This window comes from Erythrolamprus reginae, chromosome 4, assembly GCF_031021105.1.
Source record: "Erythrolamprus reginae isolate rEryReg1 chromosome 4, rEryReg1.hap1, whole genome shotgun sequence".
NCBI lineage: Eukaryota > Metazoa > Chordata > Lepidosauria > Squamata > Dipsadidae > Erythrolamprus > Erythrolamprus reginae.
Window position 1 is genome coordinate 103,718,696 of NC_091953.1, and position 16,922 is coordinate 103,735,617.

Below are 16,922 nucleotides of genomic sequence, written 5' to 3' on the forward strand. Positions count from 1 at the left end.
TTGTCTTGGTGCAGATGCTCTCAGTGTACATAAAAGAAAAAGATTCATTTGTCAAAAATCATGTGGTACAACATTTAATGATTGTCATAGGGGTCAAATAAGCAATGAAAATACAATCAATGTTAATAAAAATCTTAGGATACAAGCAACAGGTTACAGTCATACAGTCCTAAGTGGGAGGAAAAGAATGATAGGAATGATGAGAAAAACTAGTAGAAATAGAAGTGCACACTTAGTAAAAAGTTTGACAGTGTTGAGGGAATTATTTGTTTAGTAGTAGTATTTTGTTTAGTACAGTATTTTTAAAAATATTTTTTGTTGAGTAAGTTTTTTTACAAAGTTAAAAACATAAATACAAGCCAACATACAGAAAAAAGGGAAAGAAAGCAATTGGGGGGAGGAAACAGAAAACAGAAAAAAGTTAAGGAAACAACTTTCAATCTTCTTCAGTGCAGTTATAAATATATTTAAAACCATTTCTGCCCTTCAAAATTATATGATTTCCTTCTCCCCATATTCTGCCCTTATTAATCAATAATTCCCCAAATATTTAGGCTTGGAGATATTTATTTACTTACTTACTTACTTACTTACTTACTTACTTACTTACTTACTTACTTACTTACTTACTTACTTACTTACTTACTTACTTATTTATTGGATTTGTATGCCGCCCCTCTCCGGAGACTTGGAGCGGCTAACAGCAACAATAAAACAGTGTACAATAGTAATCTAATACTAAAAATGATTTAAAAACCCATTAATATAAAAACCAGACATACATACATGCATAGAATTGTAAAGGTCTAGGGGGAAAGAGGATCTCAATTCCCCCATGCCTGACGGCAGAGGTGGGTTTTAAGTAGCTTATGAAAGGCAAGGAGGGTGGGGGCAATTCTAATCTCTGGGGGGAGTTGGTTCCAGAAGGCCGGGGCTGCCACAGAGAAGGCTCTTCCCCTGGGTCCCACCAAGCGACATTGTTTAGTTGACGGGACCCGAAGAAGACCCACTCTGTGGGACCTAACTGGTCGCTGGGATTCGTGCAGCAGAAGGCGGTCCCTGAGATAATCTGGTCCGGTGCCATGAAGGGCTTTATAGGTCATAACCAACACTTTGAATTGTGATATGCACATAATATGGCTAAATGCATACATACATACATACATACATACATACATACATACATACATACATAGAGATAGCAGCGGGGTTGGAGTGATCAAAGCACTATTTTGCCTATTTTGTACAATCACATTGTTGTACCTGCAATATTGACTTTTTTTTTAACCGGCAGATATTCCTGCTTATGCTTTAATTTTTACCAAGGATAATTAATGGTTTAAATTCATCATGCAAAATGTTCAGAGTTAGTAAGAAACTAACATTCCTGCGACTTGTCCACATGAAAAAAAAACATGCTTTATATTTTTATATCAATGTAGCAATGCAGTCAAGTGTCCTATTCAAGTGTATTGGTGGGTATGTCCAAGTGCTATCGCTATGTTGGTTGAGGCAGGCAGGATTCCCTTGGGTACCACTTGTTGGGGCTCAAGGGGAAGGGAAGGTTTTGCCTTCTCTTTCTGCTCAAGATCCCCATGTACAATTGGTGGGCCACTGTGTGACACAGAATGCTGGACTCGATGGGCTTTGGCCCGATTCAGCATGGCTCTTCTTATGTTCTTATGGTCTATCAATTAGGTGCCATTGCTTGGGAGTAAGCCCCAATCAGCTAAATGTGACTATTTTTAAGTAAACCTATATAGGAAAGATAAAACTGCAGATATCTTACAAATAGCCCCTATGAAGGCCTAATTAGCTAAATGTGCATCACCACATGTAAGAAGTTATTGGTTACACAGCAGAAGTGGATTCCTACCGGTTCTAACGGTTCTTTAGAACCGAACTAGTGATGATGTCACGTAGACGCTTCTGTTGGTGCTGGTCCATGAGCGCCACCATCTTGTTTTGAGCTTCTGCACATGTGCAAAAGCTATTTTTGGCACTGCGCATGCACACGCACCCACGCGGCGCAGGAGAAAGTGAACCAGTAGTGAGCTAAGTTAGTACCCACTCCTGTTACACAGATTTCATAAGATGTTTAATGTTAACAAGGAGGAAGAATACATAAAAGCACATACTTACTATGTGACGTGCTGCAAACACACCATCAACGATTGCACAACAAAAAGCTGCTACCACTCCAAAGCTGATGAACACGATGGATGCTATCAACTACAAAGAGAAAAGTTGATTTAAATTAAGTGCTTCGTGGTTGCATTGGAAGTCAGTTAAGAAGAATTAGAAAACACATTTGTATTTTTTAAAATATGTTTGGCCATTTAACTTATATGGAATAGGTGGCAAGAAAAATCAGGCAAATTATGAAATAGAATTGCTTGCGCATGCTATAAACATTGAACACATATGTTGTGCAGTCCAATACATGTAAAAATCTTCCCTTTATATGATAAAGTACACAATCTTGTTGAATAAGCCTATTGACAGTTAAGTATATATCAGACAGATGCACAGCAGTTAATATGTAACCGATATTACCTTGCATAAAATGGACACTAAATAATGATTCAATTATTCTAAGCAAATGTTCCCTTTCTTTACACATGGTCAGTGGTTCTCAATCTGGAGATCAGGATCGCTTTGGGGGTCGAATGACCATTTCACAGGGGTCGACTAAAGCTTCTATTCTGGCGTCTTGGAACATACAGGATTTTTGCAATCCGACCTTCGTCGTTTACAGGGCGGGGTGTCCTTCTGACCTGCCTGCCAATCAGTTTAAAGCTCTGTGGGGACAATTGGCGCTAGACTTATGGTTGGGGACCACCACAACATGAGGAACTGTATTAAGGGGTCGTGACATTAAAAAGGTTGAGAACCACTACACTAGTTGAATGAAAAAAGTTCACTGGTTGAAACTGATAAGTGATTTTTTTTTCATCATTAATTACCAATGTAGAAACGGAAACTAGGATGGACCTATCCACAGAGTTTTACTCCATCCATCAAGCATCTGCTTGCACCTGGCAAAGAGGCAACTGGACAGTATCTTTGGGACAACCATGACCTGGATGACTGAGAAACTCATAGACACATGGCAAAGAATCAAAACAAAGTAGTTTAGATATGATTAGATATAATAATAATAATAATAATAATAATAATAATAATAATAATAATAATTTATTGGATTTGTATGCCGCCCCTCTCCGTAGACTCGGAGCGGCTAACAACATTGATAAAAACAACATGTGACAATCCAATAATATAACAACTAAAACCCCTTATTTATAAAACCAAACATACACACAAACATACCATGCATAACTTGTAATGGCCTAGGGGGAAGGAATATCTCAACTCCCCCATGCCTGGCGGTATAAATGAGTCTTGAGTAGTTTACGAAAGACAGGGAGGGTGGGGGCAATTCTAATCTCCGGGGGGAGTTTGTTCCAGAGGGCCGGGGCCGCCACAGAGAAGGCTCTTCCCCTCGGGCCTGCCAAACGACATTGTTTAGTCGACGGGACCTGGAGAAGGCCAACTCTGTGGGACCTTATTGGTCGCTGGGATTCGTGCAGTAGCAGGCGGTTCCAGAGGTAATCTGGTCCAATGCCATATAGGGCTTTAAAGGTCATGACCAACACTTTGAATTGTGACCGGAAACTGATCAGCAGCCAATGCAAGCCACGGAGTGTTGAAGAAACATGGGCGAATCTTGGAAGCCCCACGATGGCTCTCGCGGCTGCGTTCTGCACGATCTGAAGTTTCCGAACACTTCATCCTACAGATAGTAGACCATAATTTTTAATGCTTCCTTCTGTAGAATTGTGGCTGCATGGGGAATACTGTACTGAACATAGTAACTGGAATAGATTTTCTGAAGGGTGTGTGATTTGTTTAATTAAAATGCATGTTATCTGAAATAAATGTGGCCTAATTTTTGGTTGTTATTCTTGGTTGTGAAGTTATTTTTTCTTCCTACAGATTCCTAAAAAAATCTTCCTAAAGAAAAAAGATTTTCCTAAAGATGTTTCATATAATGATATGGAATGAAGTATTTTGATGATAAAAGGTTTGCTATCATAACCCTAAATCTCGGATTAGTCTATCCAGATGACGCCTCCATTCATTTGTACAAAGCCTCTCAATGTTTGCATAATTAGATTTTATGAAGCGAAGCAGTATTGTTATCAAAGAGTGTCCTGGGATTGAGAAGCAAGCAAACAAACAAACAAACAAATAAACAAACAAATAATAACCAAACACTGAGGGGTATTTGTAAACTGGAGTACCCTGCCTTCTGCTTGAGCTGGTATCATTATCAAACCGTTTACAAGTGGCAGGTAGACTCATAATAATCATTTAATGTATTGTAATATTTTGCCCTCTCTTTTAGGGAACGAAGGGTTATGAAATGTCACCCCCACATATATAGTAAAAATCAAATACATTGTGTCTTGCTTGGTTACCCCTCTGTAGTTATTAAGGTAGCTTATCATTGCAATAGGCACCAAGACATACAATTTATGCACTATTCTCTCCAAAGGTTGGTGCCACGATAAGAGCATGGGTGTAATTGAGACTTCACTCAAGAAATATCTCATTACAGGATAGGATTATATCACAGGTACTGGATGTTCATTATTCATTTATATCTATTTGAGCTGCAGCACTTACAATGATTACAATGGATTTCTAATGAGAAAAACTTTGCAATTACCTAGCTGCAGTTCAGGATATTGTTCAGTATTTTTTCCTGCAAAGCTCCAAAGCATCCTCTTCATGAAGAGTGACAAAAATTATGAAAGTAGTTACTATTCAAGTGAATTCTCATAAATACCTTGAAAATATATCAGCAAAATTAACTAACTTGAATATATCTAAAAATGGCATTGAAAGGGAATATCCTTAAATGCTTGCTGAATAGTTTCCTGAATAGCTTTTATCCCAGAGCTATACTCACACTTAACAACGAACTAAAGGGTCATCATCAGTGAACTGTTGGACAATATTACTCGGTTTGTCATGTAGATGGTTGAGTGGTTCAGGGTGGGGAATTTGTAGTGGGTGGGACATTTTATTCTATTTTTTATTCTATTTTTAATTCTATTTTTAAATTTACCTATTCTGATTTTATGTATGGTGGGACTGGTCTCTGGGTGTCACACGACTTTCGTTGCCAATGACAATTCGTTGTTTTGACAATGACAATAAATTTATTATTATTATTATTATTATTATTATTATTATTATTATTATTATTATTATTATTATTATTATTAAAAGAAGGATCAAAGAAAAATCTAATCATTTACCATAATTAAACAACTCTGATTTTGGGATTCAAAGAGATTCATAAGATTCTAGACATAGAAAATTGAATTTATATATCTTCATCAAGATAATCTTCCCTACTTTCTACAGTGGGTCATTTTACAGTAGATTCACAGCTGAAAGAAAACCTTGAAGATCTACCCAATGTTACATTGCACTGGCTTTTGTTGAGCTGAGAAGGACCACAATAAAAAGTGTGATTTCTGTAAACAGTTACTATGATCCTCAAAGTTAACTCTTTCACTTGGAAGAGACTTAAAGATAACAAATATTAAATTATCTGCAAGGGTCTTGAACCATCATATATTCAACAGCCGCCCAGAGTCTTCGGAGAGAGGCGGCATATAAATCTAATAAATTATTATTATTATTATTATTATTATTATTATTATTATTATTATTATTATTATTTCAATACAACACAGCAAACGAGATCAATATGCTGGATTTTGTATTTCATCACCAGTCAGGCGCTTCCCAAGCATCTAGGACTAAGTGATGTAGCGGCGGATTATGTTTGCCGATTCCAGTAAAGCTGCCTTTTGCAATTGACAGATGGAGATTTTGTCAATTCCGATGGTTTTCAAACGTCTGCTGAGATCCTTTGGCACTGCGCCCAACGTGCCAAGTACCACTGGGATCACTTTCACAGGCTTATGCCAGAGTCGTTACAGCTCGATTTTTAGATCTTCATATTTCACTAATCTCTCTAGCTGCTTCTCCTCAATTCTGCTGCCCCTGGGATTGCAATGTTGATGATCCATACTTCCTTTTTCTCCACAATCAGGATGTCTGGTGTGTTATGCTTCAGAATTCAGTCAGTCTGAAGTTGGAAGTCCCACAGTAGTTTTGCTTGCTCATTTTCGACCACTTGAGCAAGCAAAAATACTGTGGGACTTCCGACTAATTATTATTATTGTTGTTGTTGTTGTTGTTGTTATTATTATTATTATTATTATTATTATTATTATTATTATTATTATTATCTTTAGCAATTTCCAAATACCATATTACCCATCCAAATATTTTAGGTTAGGAAACTAATGAGATTTTCACCTACCAAATATTACATTTGATAGAATAAAACTGCATGTGCACTTTAAAAATGGTATAATAACTGTGTAATTGTGTGGCCATTGTTTAACAACAGCAAAGATAGGAAGGTTCAAGTCCATCTTCCATTTATGAAAAGCATCAAGACAAAGAATAATGTCAGTGATGGCAAATCATTTTTGGTTCGCCTGTGCGAGCAGAAAAGTTCTTAAGTAGAAGCAATTTTCCCCATAGGAATCAATGTAAAAGCAAATAATGTGTGCAAACCCATTAGGAGAGAAATAAAAGCTCAGAATTTGGGTGGGAGGAGGAGGAAGAAGAAGAGGAGGAGGACCATTGCTGCCGAAGGAAGAAGGTGAGGTGAGGAGAATCAAAAAAATCCAAATCTTTAAAGCTTTTTAAAAAAGAGGGACTCTGAGGTAGCAAGGAGGAGCACACGCCTCCCATACACCCGGCGCAAGGCTGCCTCCCATACACTGCGCCAGAGAGAGAAATGGCAGGAAACTGGCTGGGCCTTCGTGCCGCTCTCAAATTTCCTAGGAAACTTTTCTGGGCTTGGTTTCTTAAGTAGAAAATGGTTCTTAAGAAGAGGCAAAAAAAAATCTTCGACACCCGTTTCTTATCTAGAAAGAAACTTCTTAAGTAGAGGCATTCTTAAGTAGAGGTACCACTGTATGTGAAAAAAAAATGCTCAAATGGACAAACCAAATGGGCAAAACGGAAGTTCGGAAAATAGATAATAATAAAATTAAGCTCTTGAACTCAATCTGTATAGTCTGGAAGACAGAAGGAAAAGGGGGGACATGATCGAAACATTTAAATATGTTAAAGGGTTAAATAGGGTTCAGGAGGGAAGTGTTTTTAACAGGAAAGTGAACACAAGAACAAGGGGACACAATCTGAAGTTAGTTGGGGGAAAGATCAAAGGCAACATGAGAAAGTATTATTTTACTGAAAGAGTAGTAGATCCTTGGAACAAACTTCCAGCAGACGTGGTTGGTAAATCCACAGTAACCGAATTTAAACATGCCTGGGATAAACATATATCCATTGTAAGATAAAATACAGGAAATAGTAAAAGGGCAGACTAGATGGACCATGGGGTCTTTTTCTGCCGTCAGTCTTCTATGTTTCTATGTTTCTAAATAAGATTGTGTTGGAAGGAAGTTCGGGAAATAGATAATAATAAAATTAAGTTCTAAATAAGATTGTGTTGGACGGAAGTTCGGGAAATAAATAATAATAAAATTAAGCTCTAAATAAGATTTTAATGAATAGTGCTTGAATACCTCATTTTAGTCTTTCTTTCATTATCCATTTTGTACTTTACATAGTCACACATACACATACAGCTAGTGAACGGCTACCAAAAATTTTACTATCACACTGTGGGCGTGGCTTATGCAGGACGCCATGCATTTTCTTTCATCATCTTTCAGTGCAAATTGGGTGTTCTGGGGTGGAGCTCCATTTTTGACACCCCACTGTGTCCCCCCCCATCTGGGCAGTAGCCCACCCCTGCTACATTTTGACCATGGATTGAATGCTTATAAAATTATGGAGATATGTTGAGAGAAGCAGAATAAAAAACAGAGCACCAGATCAATGTTCTGATTTTTAAATCACGTTGTTTGTTATATGCTTACCATTTGCTTTCGATTCTCTACCAGATGGAGCCCAATAATCCCTAGGAAGGATCCAAAGCCAAGCTATGGCAAAAAGCAAATCCACAAAAAACAGGACAAGTTAGCTACATTGAGAAGATGTCATTAATTTTAAATAAGAAAAAGAATAAAAAGTGCCATTCGAGGTGGGTTGAGAACCTGCTTCACACATACATTATCTGTTAAGACTCTTCATAAAAGAAAAATATCAAGTTGCAATTAAAAAGTTTATCAAGAGTCTAACAAGCTTCTAGGAAACACAAAATGGATTAGCTTAGGAGACAACATTTCCTTATTTATTTATAAAAGGCATTTTCTTATAATAGCATAAAATGGGTTCAGTAAATGTCTGTCTGTCTGTCTGTTTCTCTCTCTCTCTCTCTCTGTTCAACTATATATAATAAGTATGGTGAGAAATAAATATAATTAAGGCAAAGAAAGAAGAAAAGGAAATAGCCTTTCTTCAGGAAATAGAATTGAAAAGAAAGAACTGCCCCATGAATGAAATAGGTTATTTTTATTCATTCAACCAATAGGCCTTGTTACTTAACAGGGCTTCTATTTATAGGGTAAAGCTATGGATAACAATTACAAGTAACCAAACTTTCTGTGACAATAGGGGATTTAAATGCTAGGGTCTAAGGTCATTTTGAGCATTTCTTCTCTAGAATGGTCCATGCTATGTATCAATGTTTATTTGCTTATTTCCTTGCTTAGTTGCAGTAGATGTTATGGGTCAGCTTGATAGTAAGGCTCAACATGGTTCTTTCATAGAAGCTGGTCTTCTTTGGAACACATTGCTTGGGTGGCAATGGAAGGACTTGTTCTATTTTGGACTTCATGGCTCATGTTAGTTGTACCATTTTGTGTGAAGTTTTGACGATTCTGCTAGAAGAATATTAGTGCGGCCTGAAACCCACTCAGAATAGCAGCCAACAGATAATGGTGGCATTTATCAGCACAACTGAATGCTGCAAGTTGTAGCAATACCATCTAGATTTAGAAGTCCTTCCTCTAAGATCACAAAAGAGCCATGATTAGAAGGGAAGCTGCCCTCAATCACTAGTAAAAGCCTCCATGGGGACTCTCTAGCAATCTCCTGGGAGGAAACAGGGCCTCCACCGTCCCTGTGGTTTCTCCAATCGCACACATTATTTGCTTTTACATTGATTCCTATGAGAAAAATTGCTTCTTCTTACAAACTTTTCTACTTAAGAACCTGGTCACAGAACGAATTAAGTTCGTAAGTAGAGGTACCACTGTAGTAGAGAAGGTGCTCAAAAGAGTACTTGGGCACTAAAATATTGATGAATTTGGCGAGCCCACCAAAACTGGTTAGAAGCATTCCCAATCGTGTTTCCTGTAAAGTCCTACATAGTTGCCCCAAACTACATCTTAGTGTTTTCATTATAAGGAATGAATTTTTCCATTATTTCATGCTTTTTTCATTTTTTTGAGTCAGACATGGCTCCTGATAACCATATGCAAACTTCTAGGCCGCATATTTGGAAATTGTTTATAGTTCTTTTTCCTAGCTCTAAGAGCAGATGACTAAAGTTACCTAGCTGACTTCATGCTTGAGGTAGAACTAGAACTCAGATTTTTCTACTGGTCCAATGCCATAACCCAACTGAGACTCAGCTCTTTCATACCTATATCCACACTTTCTATTAAGTTAAAGTTGACTGAACTAGGTTTATTGTCAAATTGCACAAAACCTGCATAGGGCAGAAATATACAGTGGTACCTCTACTTACAAACCTAATTCGTTCCATGACCAGGTTCTTAAGCAAAAAAGTTTGTAAGAAGAAGCAATTTTCCCCATAGGAATCAATGTAAAAGCAAATAATGCGTGCGATTGGGGAAACCACAGGGAGGGTGGAGGCCCTGTTTCCTCCCAGGAGATTCCTAGAGAGGCCCCATGGAGGCTTCTTTCCACCTTTTCCAGCCCTGTTTCCTCCCAGGAGATTCCTAGAGAGGCCCCACAGAGGCTTCTCCCTGCCTTTTCCGGCCCTGTTTCCTCCCAGGAGATTCTTTTTGCAGTTACAGTTTTGGAGGCTCAGGTTTGTAAGTGGAAAATGGTTCTTGAGAAGAGGCAAAAAATATTTGAATACCCAGTTCTTATCTAGAAATGTGTCAGGCCGAAGACTTAATGTGGAGTTAGAGAGTTCAGCCTGACACAACACAAGGGGGGATGGGAGGGGTAGTGAGTAGTCAGAGGTGAAAGTTACTAGACACAACCAAAGATTCCTTTCTCCAAGCCAAGGCCACCATTTGTTCTGCCTCAACTGAAGAGAAGAGGAAGTTGATAAACCCCTGCACACAGACTGGCTCTCTTTATGAACTTGTGGGTGTGGGGGATGTAAGATGAACCTTAACCTAGGTGGGATTCTGGGAAGTACTCAGAATCGGAATGACAATGGCGTAGCTAACATGGTTCTGTTAATAAATCAAGCTCTGGTTGAGAGAATTGGACTGGGACTTGTTTTATTTCTCAGATGCTATTTAGAACGCTGACAAAAAGTTTGTAAGTAGAGGCTTTCTTAGGTAGAGGTACCACTGTAGATAGTTTTCAACATATGACCGCAACTGGAATTAAAATTTCCATTATAAGTGAAGCCAGACTCAATTTTTCTGACCATTTTTACATTGTTGGTCCCTTATTTGATGCCCTATGAATACCAGAAGAACCAAAATGCTATGGTTGATAGACTTACTATTATTCCTGGATAATAGCCTCCCACAGTTACATTTTCAGTCCTTGTGGTCGCTGCAAGGCCTATGGTCAGTATGAAAACAGACACTACCAAAAGGGCGACTGTGAACCAAAGAGATGTTTTCTTTCTTTTTGTGAAGTGCCCTGTGAAAAAACACACATTGTAAAGGCATATTAAAAATAAACTAATCTCAAAGGCGTGGTGAATCTGATTCATTCTTATGCAACCCTCTTAACAATAAACCTTATGTCAAACTTCTTAGATAGTCTTAGCTTAGAAAAAGCAGTAGAAGTATCTTATCTCTGAAATTAGGATCATACATGACAGGATACTAGATTAGGAAGCCTTTTTATGCTGAAAGCTGACTTCATTTGATAGTTGAGCCAATTATTTTTATTTATTTATTTATTTATTTATTTTTATTTATTTATTTATTTTGTCCAATACATAATACACATTGAAGAGAAAGATATGTAATAATATAAGTAAAGAAAAGAATAGAAGAAAAGATATAAAAGTATAGGTGAACATATTTGAAAGGAAGAAAAGATAAATGAGGTAAGGAGAGACAATTGGACAGGGGATGGAAGGCACACTGGTGCACTTATGCACGCCCCTTACTGACCTCTAAGGAACCTGGAGAGGTCAATCGTGGATAGTCTAAGGGAAAAATGTTGGGGGTTAGGGGTTGACACTACTGAGTCAGGTAATGAGTTCCACGCTTTGACAACTCGGTTGCTGAATCATATTTTTTACAGTCAAGTTTGGAGCAGTTAATATTAAGTTTGAATCTGTTGCGTGCTCTTGTGTTGTTGCAATTGAAGCTGAAGTAGTCATTGACAGGTTACTGTACTGAGTTGAAGTCCACATTATTTAAATTTCCCCAAATTGGGAAACACTACACTAGATGAAATATGAAACACTCCAATCCTCTAGTAGTGGCTCTCTTGATTTTGCTGTCTACTTGACAATGCTAACTAGAGTGAAATCATTCTTTTTCTGCCATTTCTTTCATTTCTGCCTCCCTATTCAACCTTCCCTGTCTTTCTTTCTTGGACCCTTTTCCTTCTCAAGCAAGAAGCTGTTTGAAAACAGAAAAATGATTTTTCCCTAAGCCTGAACCTACCTAAATGACTTCTGAAATTAGATTGAGAATCAAACCTTGGACAGTTCTATTCCAGGACACATTATGCAATATAAGATATCTACAATGAAGGGCTACCAAATTTTTTACTACCACACTGTGGGTGTGGCTTATGCAGGATGCCCTGCATTTTCTTTCAACATCTTTCAATGCAAATTGGGTGCTCTGGGGTGGAGCTCCATTTTTACTACCCCACTGCATTCCCCCTCATTCTGGCAGTAGCCCACCCCTGGATATCTATTATTTCACTTCCTCCCTCTTTATTTTTTGTGCTGAAATGATACAGAAGATAAACTGGAAGTGTGTCATAATGCCAGAGGTAAGCTAATACTTTCCCTGATTCCTAAGATACATGATTCTTCTAAATCTGCTTTTTATCTGAAAGAGAGAAACATCTAAGGATGTTTCACATCATAAACAGGCTTTTCTACCAGTGATCATAAGCCAATGGCTCTATGTAATAATGGGCAGCCAAGATTTTTACTGCCACACTGTGGGTGTGGCTTATTTTGTGGGTATGGCTTGATGGTCATGTGACTGGGTAGGAGTGGCTTGCCGGTCATGTGACCAGGCTTGAACGATCATCATCGTTCAAGTGACCTTATTGCCGCACGATGCCTTTTCATCTCAGCTGTGGGCAGAGTGAGGGCTTCATGAGGGGAAAAAGACCGCAACCCAGACTGCTTTGGTGCGGTGTGGCTCTCCTGGCCTTGGGAGGTGGCCACGTGAGGCTGGAGGGGAGCCAGGCAGGAGAGAGGGAAGCTCGTCCAAGGCCAGGAAAGAGGGAAAAAGTGAGGAGCGCACAGCAGCAGCAGCAGGGGGGAAAAGGAGAGCCGAGCTGAGACCAGTAATCCAGGAAGTGACTGCCGCCGGTCAACTGGAGCTGTGCATGCATCTTCATTTCCACCGGTGGAATTGCGTTCCACCCCGTCCTGCCTGCTGCCCACCACTTGCTCTATATCAGTGATGGGTTGCTCCTGGTTCAGCCGGGTTCTACAAACTAGTAGTGGCAGTGGCCCAGGACACTTCACCCACCTGCCTGGGATGCTTCTGCACATACGTGCCATGCATCTGCGCGGCGGCACAAACCGGTAGCAACGAGTTTTAGAACCAACTACTACTCTATGTATAGTGAATCAAGGGCAGTTTTTTAATTTTTAAAGAAGTACAGTATTTCATTAAAACAAGAGAAAGGAAAAAGGGAAAAAAGACCCACTGTGCCACTGTACTCAATAAACAGAAAAGATTGTGTTGCAAATACTTATTATCAGATTATTAGCATTTAGAGTGTGAAAGGAAACCATTTAAGCATTACATCCGGGTGTACAGATTAAATTTGTCTTCATTCTGTCTTTAAAACTGAGGTGGGAACAGTTGGGGTGGCAGATTAAACAAAATTATGGCCAGGGAGGTCTTTAAACCCTCTATATTTGTCATTTAAAATATGTTAAATGTTAGAAATCTATAAATGTATAAATAATAAAACCATTATCAGGTTAATTTAGGTTATTTGAGAGACTGAAAAGAACTTAAGAAAGGTTAATAACCTGCCCACTGCTGCTTTCCTATTATAAGTATCCTGTTCCAAGCTGTTTTCCCTTTCTATGGAAATACTACAGTACTAGAAAATTACTGCCTACATGGGATATTTAGTTTGGTTCTTATGAAAGTAGCCTTTCACACAAGAAAAAGCAGGAATTCTAATGGTAAACAAAAGTTGTGTTAAAAACGTTTAGCATGTTTCCTCGTATACAAGGTTTCTAATTAATGCTATTACCAAAAGTTGGCATTTTCTTCTAAAGTCTGAGATATGTAAAAGAATAAATTGGATAAATAATTAGGAAATTTGGTTTAAGAATTTGACATTTGGTATTATATTGTATTGTATTCTAATTTGAGGTATATGAATTTGAATCTCTGTAAGGTGTGTAAAAACAGAAAAAATTTATACCCCAAAAAAGAGAAAACTGAAGCTGAATTCTGAAGCAACAATAATTTTTCAGATTTCAGGTGAAATCCTTCACCCATTAAAGATAAACTAACTATGCTGAAGACAAAAGCCACATTCATATTCTAATTACATCCCTGAAGATTGTCTGTACATTATAGTTCACAAGACTGGCTTTATATGATTATGAAATAAGCATGTTTGCAAGTTCTCAAAAATAAGCAAAGTATCTACTACCAGAGGTTGTGATGGATTGTTTCTAAAATTTTGAAAGACATGGAAAGGAAAGATGGTTCATTCTATGGCAGTGATGGCAAACCTTTTTTTTACTTGGGTGCCGAAAGAGTGTGGGCGCATGCTATCGCGCATAAGCAAGTGCCCACACCCATAATAACCTGATCCTACATAGCTTCTGCTCCAGCAATCTCACACTACTCACCAGAGCCTACAAAACTTTCGCCAGACCCATCCTTGAATACAGCTCATCTGTCTGGAATCCATATCACATCTCAGACATCAACACCCTCGAAAATGTCCAAAGATACTTCACCAGAAGAGCCCTTCACTCCTCCAATTGAAACAGAATACCCTACGAGACTAGACTTACAATCCTGGGTCTAGAAAGCTTAGAACTACGATGCCCAAAACATGATCTAAGTATTGCCCACAAGATAATATGCTTCAATGTGCTGCCTGTCAAAGACTACTTCAGCTTCAACCGCAACAACATAAGCGCACGCAACAGATTCAAACTTAATATTAACCACTCTAAACTTGACTGTAAAAAATATGACTTTAGCAATCGAGTTGTCGAAGCACGGAGCTCATTGCAGCACTCCGTAGTGTCTACCCCCAACCCCCAACATTTTTCCCTTAGACTATACACGATTGACCTCTCCTGGTTCCTAAGAGGTCAATAAGGGGCATGAATAAGTGAACTAGTATGCCTTCCATCCCCTGTCCAATTGTCTTTCCTATATCTCATGTATCTTTTCTTCCTGTCATATATCTCCTCCTCTATTCTTCAATCTTTTCTTCTATCCTTTCCTTGATATATATTACTACATGTTTATTCTCTTCAATGTGTATGGGGTATTGGACAAAACAAACAACAAACAAACAAACAAACAAACAAACAAATAATTCAATACCTGGGGGAGGCAAAAACAGCTTCTCCTGCCCCCCGGAGGCCCTTTGGATGCCAGAAAGGGCCTGTTTCCCAAACTGTGGTGGGCCAGTAGGCTCGTGTTTCCCCCCCCCCCCAGGCTCCAAAGGCTTCCCTGGAGCTGGGGGAGGGTAAAAACACCCTCTCTCATCCCCAAGAAGCTCTCTGGAAGCCAAGAACGCCCTCCCGGAGCCTCTGTGTGAGCCAAAAATCAGCTGGACGGCGCACACATGCACATTGGAGCTGAGCTAGGGCAACAGTTCGCGTGCCAGCAGATATGGCCCTGTGTGCCACCTGTGGCACCCGTGCCTTAGGTTTGCCATCACTTTTTCCTATGGTGATTAGTTAAGTAATCAATGGCCTGTTTATTCCCAATTGACTTTTGCAATAAATGCACAATGGATTTCTTGGAATGGAGATAATTCAGGTTTTACTATATACTTGCATTGATACTTTACTATTGATTTCCCACAAGTTGGGGTACCTGACTGCTTACTATAGATAAATGGACCACTAAAGTAAATCCAGCACCTTTGTGTAGCTTTCTTCTTGTACAGTATGAGCCCAAATGTATGTTCCTCTTCTTATAATTTCTGAATTGCTTTGATTGTAGGTCCTTTTTGAGAGATTTTTTCCCCTACTCAGAATTGGGATAAGATCTAAATCTATATTTATGACCAGAAAACAAACCCTTAAAAAAGAGAAAGGCAAGGACAAACCAATCCGCAATGCATAGTAGCAGTGCCAGATCCATTTGCAAGTTTTCTTTGGGGGTTATGTAAAATTGCAATGCCCGCCCGTAGCAAAGAGACAAAGCTTTCATCACAACATAAAACAATGTTACTTTTGACAATCTGACACCCTCTCCCCAGCAGATGTCCATGCAAATCCATCTGATTTCATGCTTGATGTGTATTCACATGTATTAAAAAATTTGAAACTGAAATGTGATATACCTGTTGCTCAGGGTTATTTCACACAAGAGGATTTTTTCTGCAGAATTGCTTCCATATAGGAAGCCCACATCATAGCTATGCTACAAATGCAAGAAATAGAAAGAGGTTTAGGCCACCGGTACATTTCTATTCTTCATAGGAAAGGATAGGAAATGTCATAAATTAAGGTAAAAGTGTACAGTACACCCAGCTAAGTGTCATGCTTCAAAGCCACTGGAGATAAGTATGAGCAGGATGTGCCTGGTCTCTTTTTTATTCTGGACAATTTGCTGGCTTCAATTTCCCTGCGTTTGCAAGTTGGACACTTTCATTTGCATAGAAGAAAGAAAGGAAATAATTTAAAGAAAATTTTGACCAGAACTCCCCTTTCTTTTTGTTGATGCTCTTTGATGACCTTTTCCTTTTTTTGCACCCCTGAGCTGATGGGAACCAACTAATAAATGTTCTGTCCTATACACTGGCAATAAAAATCAGAACACCAAACACAAGTTGGGCAGAAACGACCTTCTATACGACCCTTACTCTGTCAAGGAACTAGGAGTAATCATCTCAAACGATCTAAGCCCCAGAGCTCACTGTAATAGCATTACCAAAAAGACACTAAATTGTTAACCTAATTTTGTGAAGCTTCTTCTCCAATAACATTGTATTGCTAACTAGGGCCTACCAAACCTTTGCCAGACCAATTCTCAAATACAGCTTGCCTGCCTAGAATCCACACTGCATATCAGACATTAATACGATTGAGCGGGTCCAGAGGTATTTCATGAGAAGAGTACTCCACTCCTCTTCTCACAATAGAATCCCTTATGCCACCAAGCTTGAAATTTTGGGCTTGGACAATCTGGAACTATGCCACCTCTGGTCTGATTTTAGCATAGTAAACAAAATTGTCTGCTACATCTTACCTGTCAATGACTTCTTTG

At 38.8% G+C, this 16,922-nt stretch overlaps 2 protein-coding genes across 2 annotated transcripts in view; one reads left to right on the top strand and one right to left on the bottom strand.

The window, feature by feature from the left end:
• The window catches only part of LOC139166905 (uncharacterized), a 984,072-nt gene that overhangs the window by 764,534 nt on the left and 202,616 nt on the right, over window positions 1-16,922 (top strand). The gene's annotated exons all lie outside the window — the stretch shown is intronic.
• TMEM255B (transmembrane protein 255B) overlaps window positions 1-16,922 on the bottom strand; it is a 51,322-nt gene that overhangs the window by 27,333 nt on the left and 7,067 nt on the right. The window contains exons 2-4 of the mRNA XM_070751118.1: window positions 10,784-10,926; window positions 8,049-8,111; window positions 2,143-2,232 (exon numbers count right to left, since the gene is read on the bottom strand). Of these exons, the coding sequence (XP_070607219.1) occupies window positions 2,143-2,232; window positions 8,049-8,111; window positions 10,784-10,926 (296 nt within the window). The remainder of the gene's footprint in view (window positions 1-2,142; window positions 2,233-8,048; window positions 8,112-10,783; window positions 10,927-16,922) is intronic.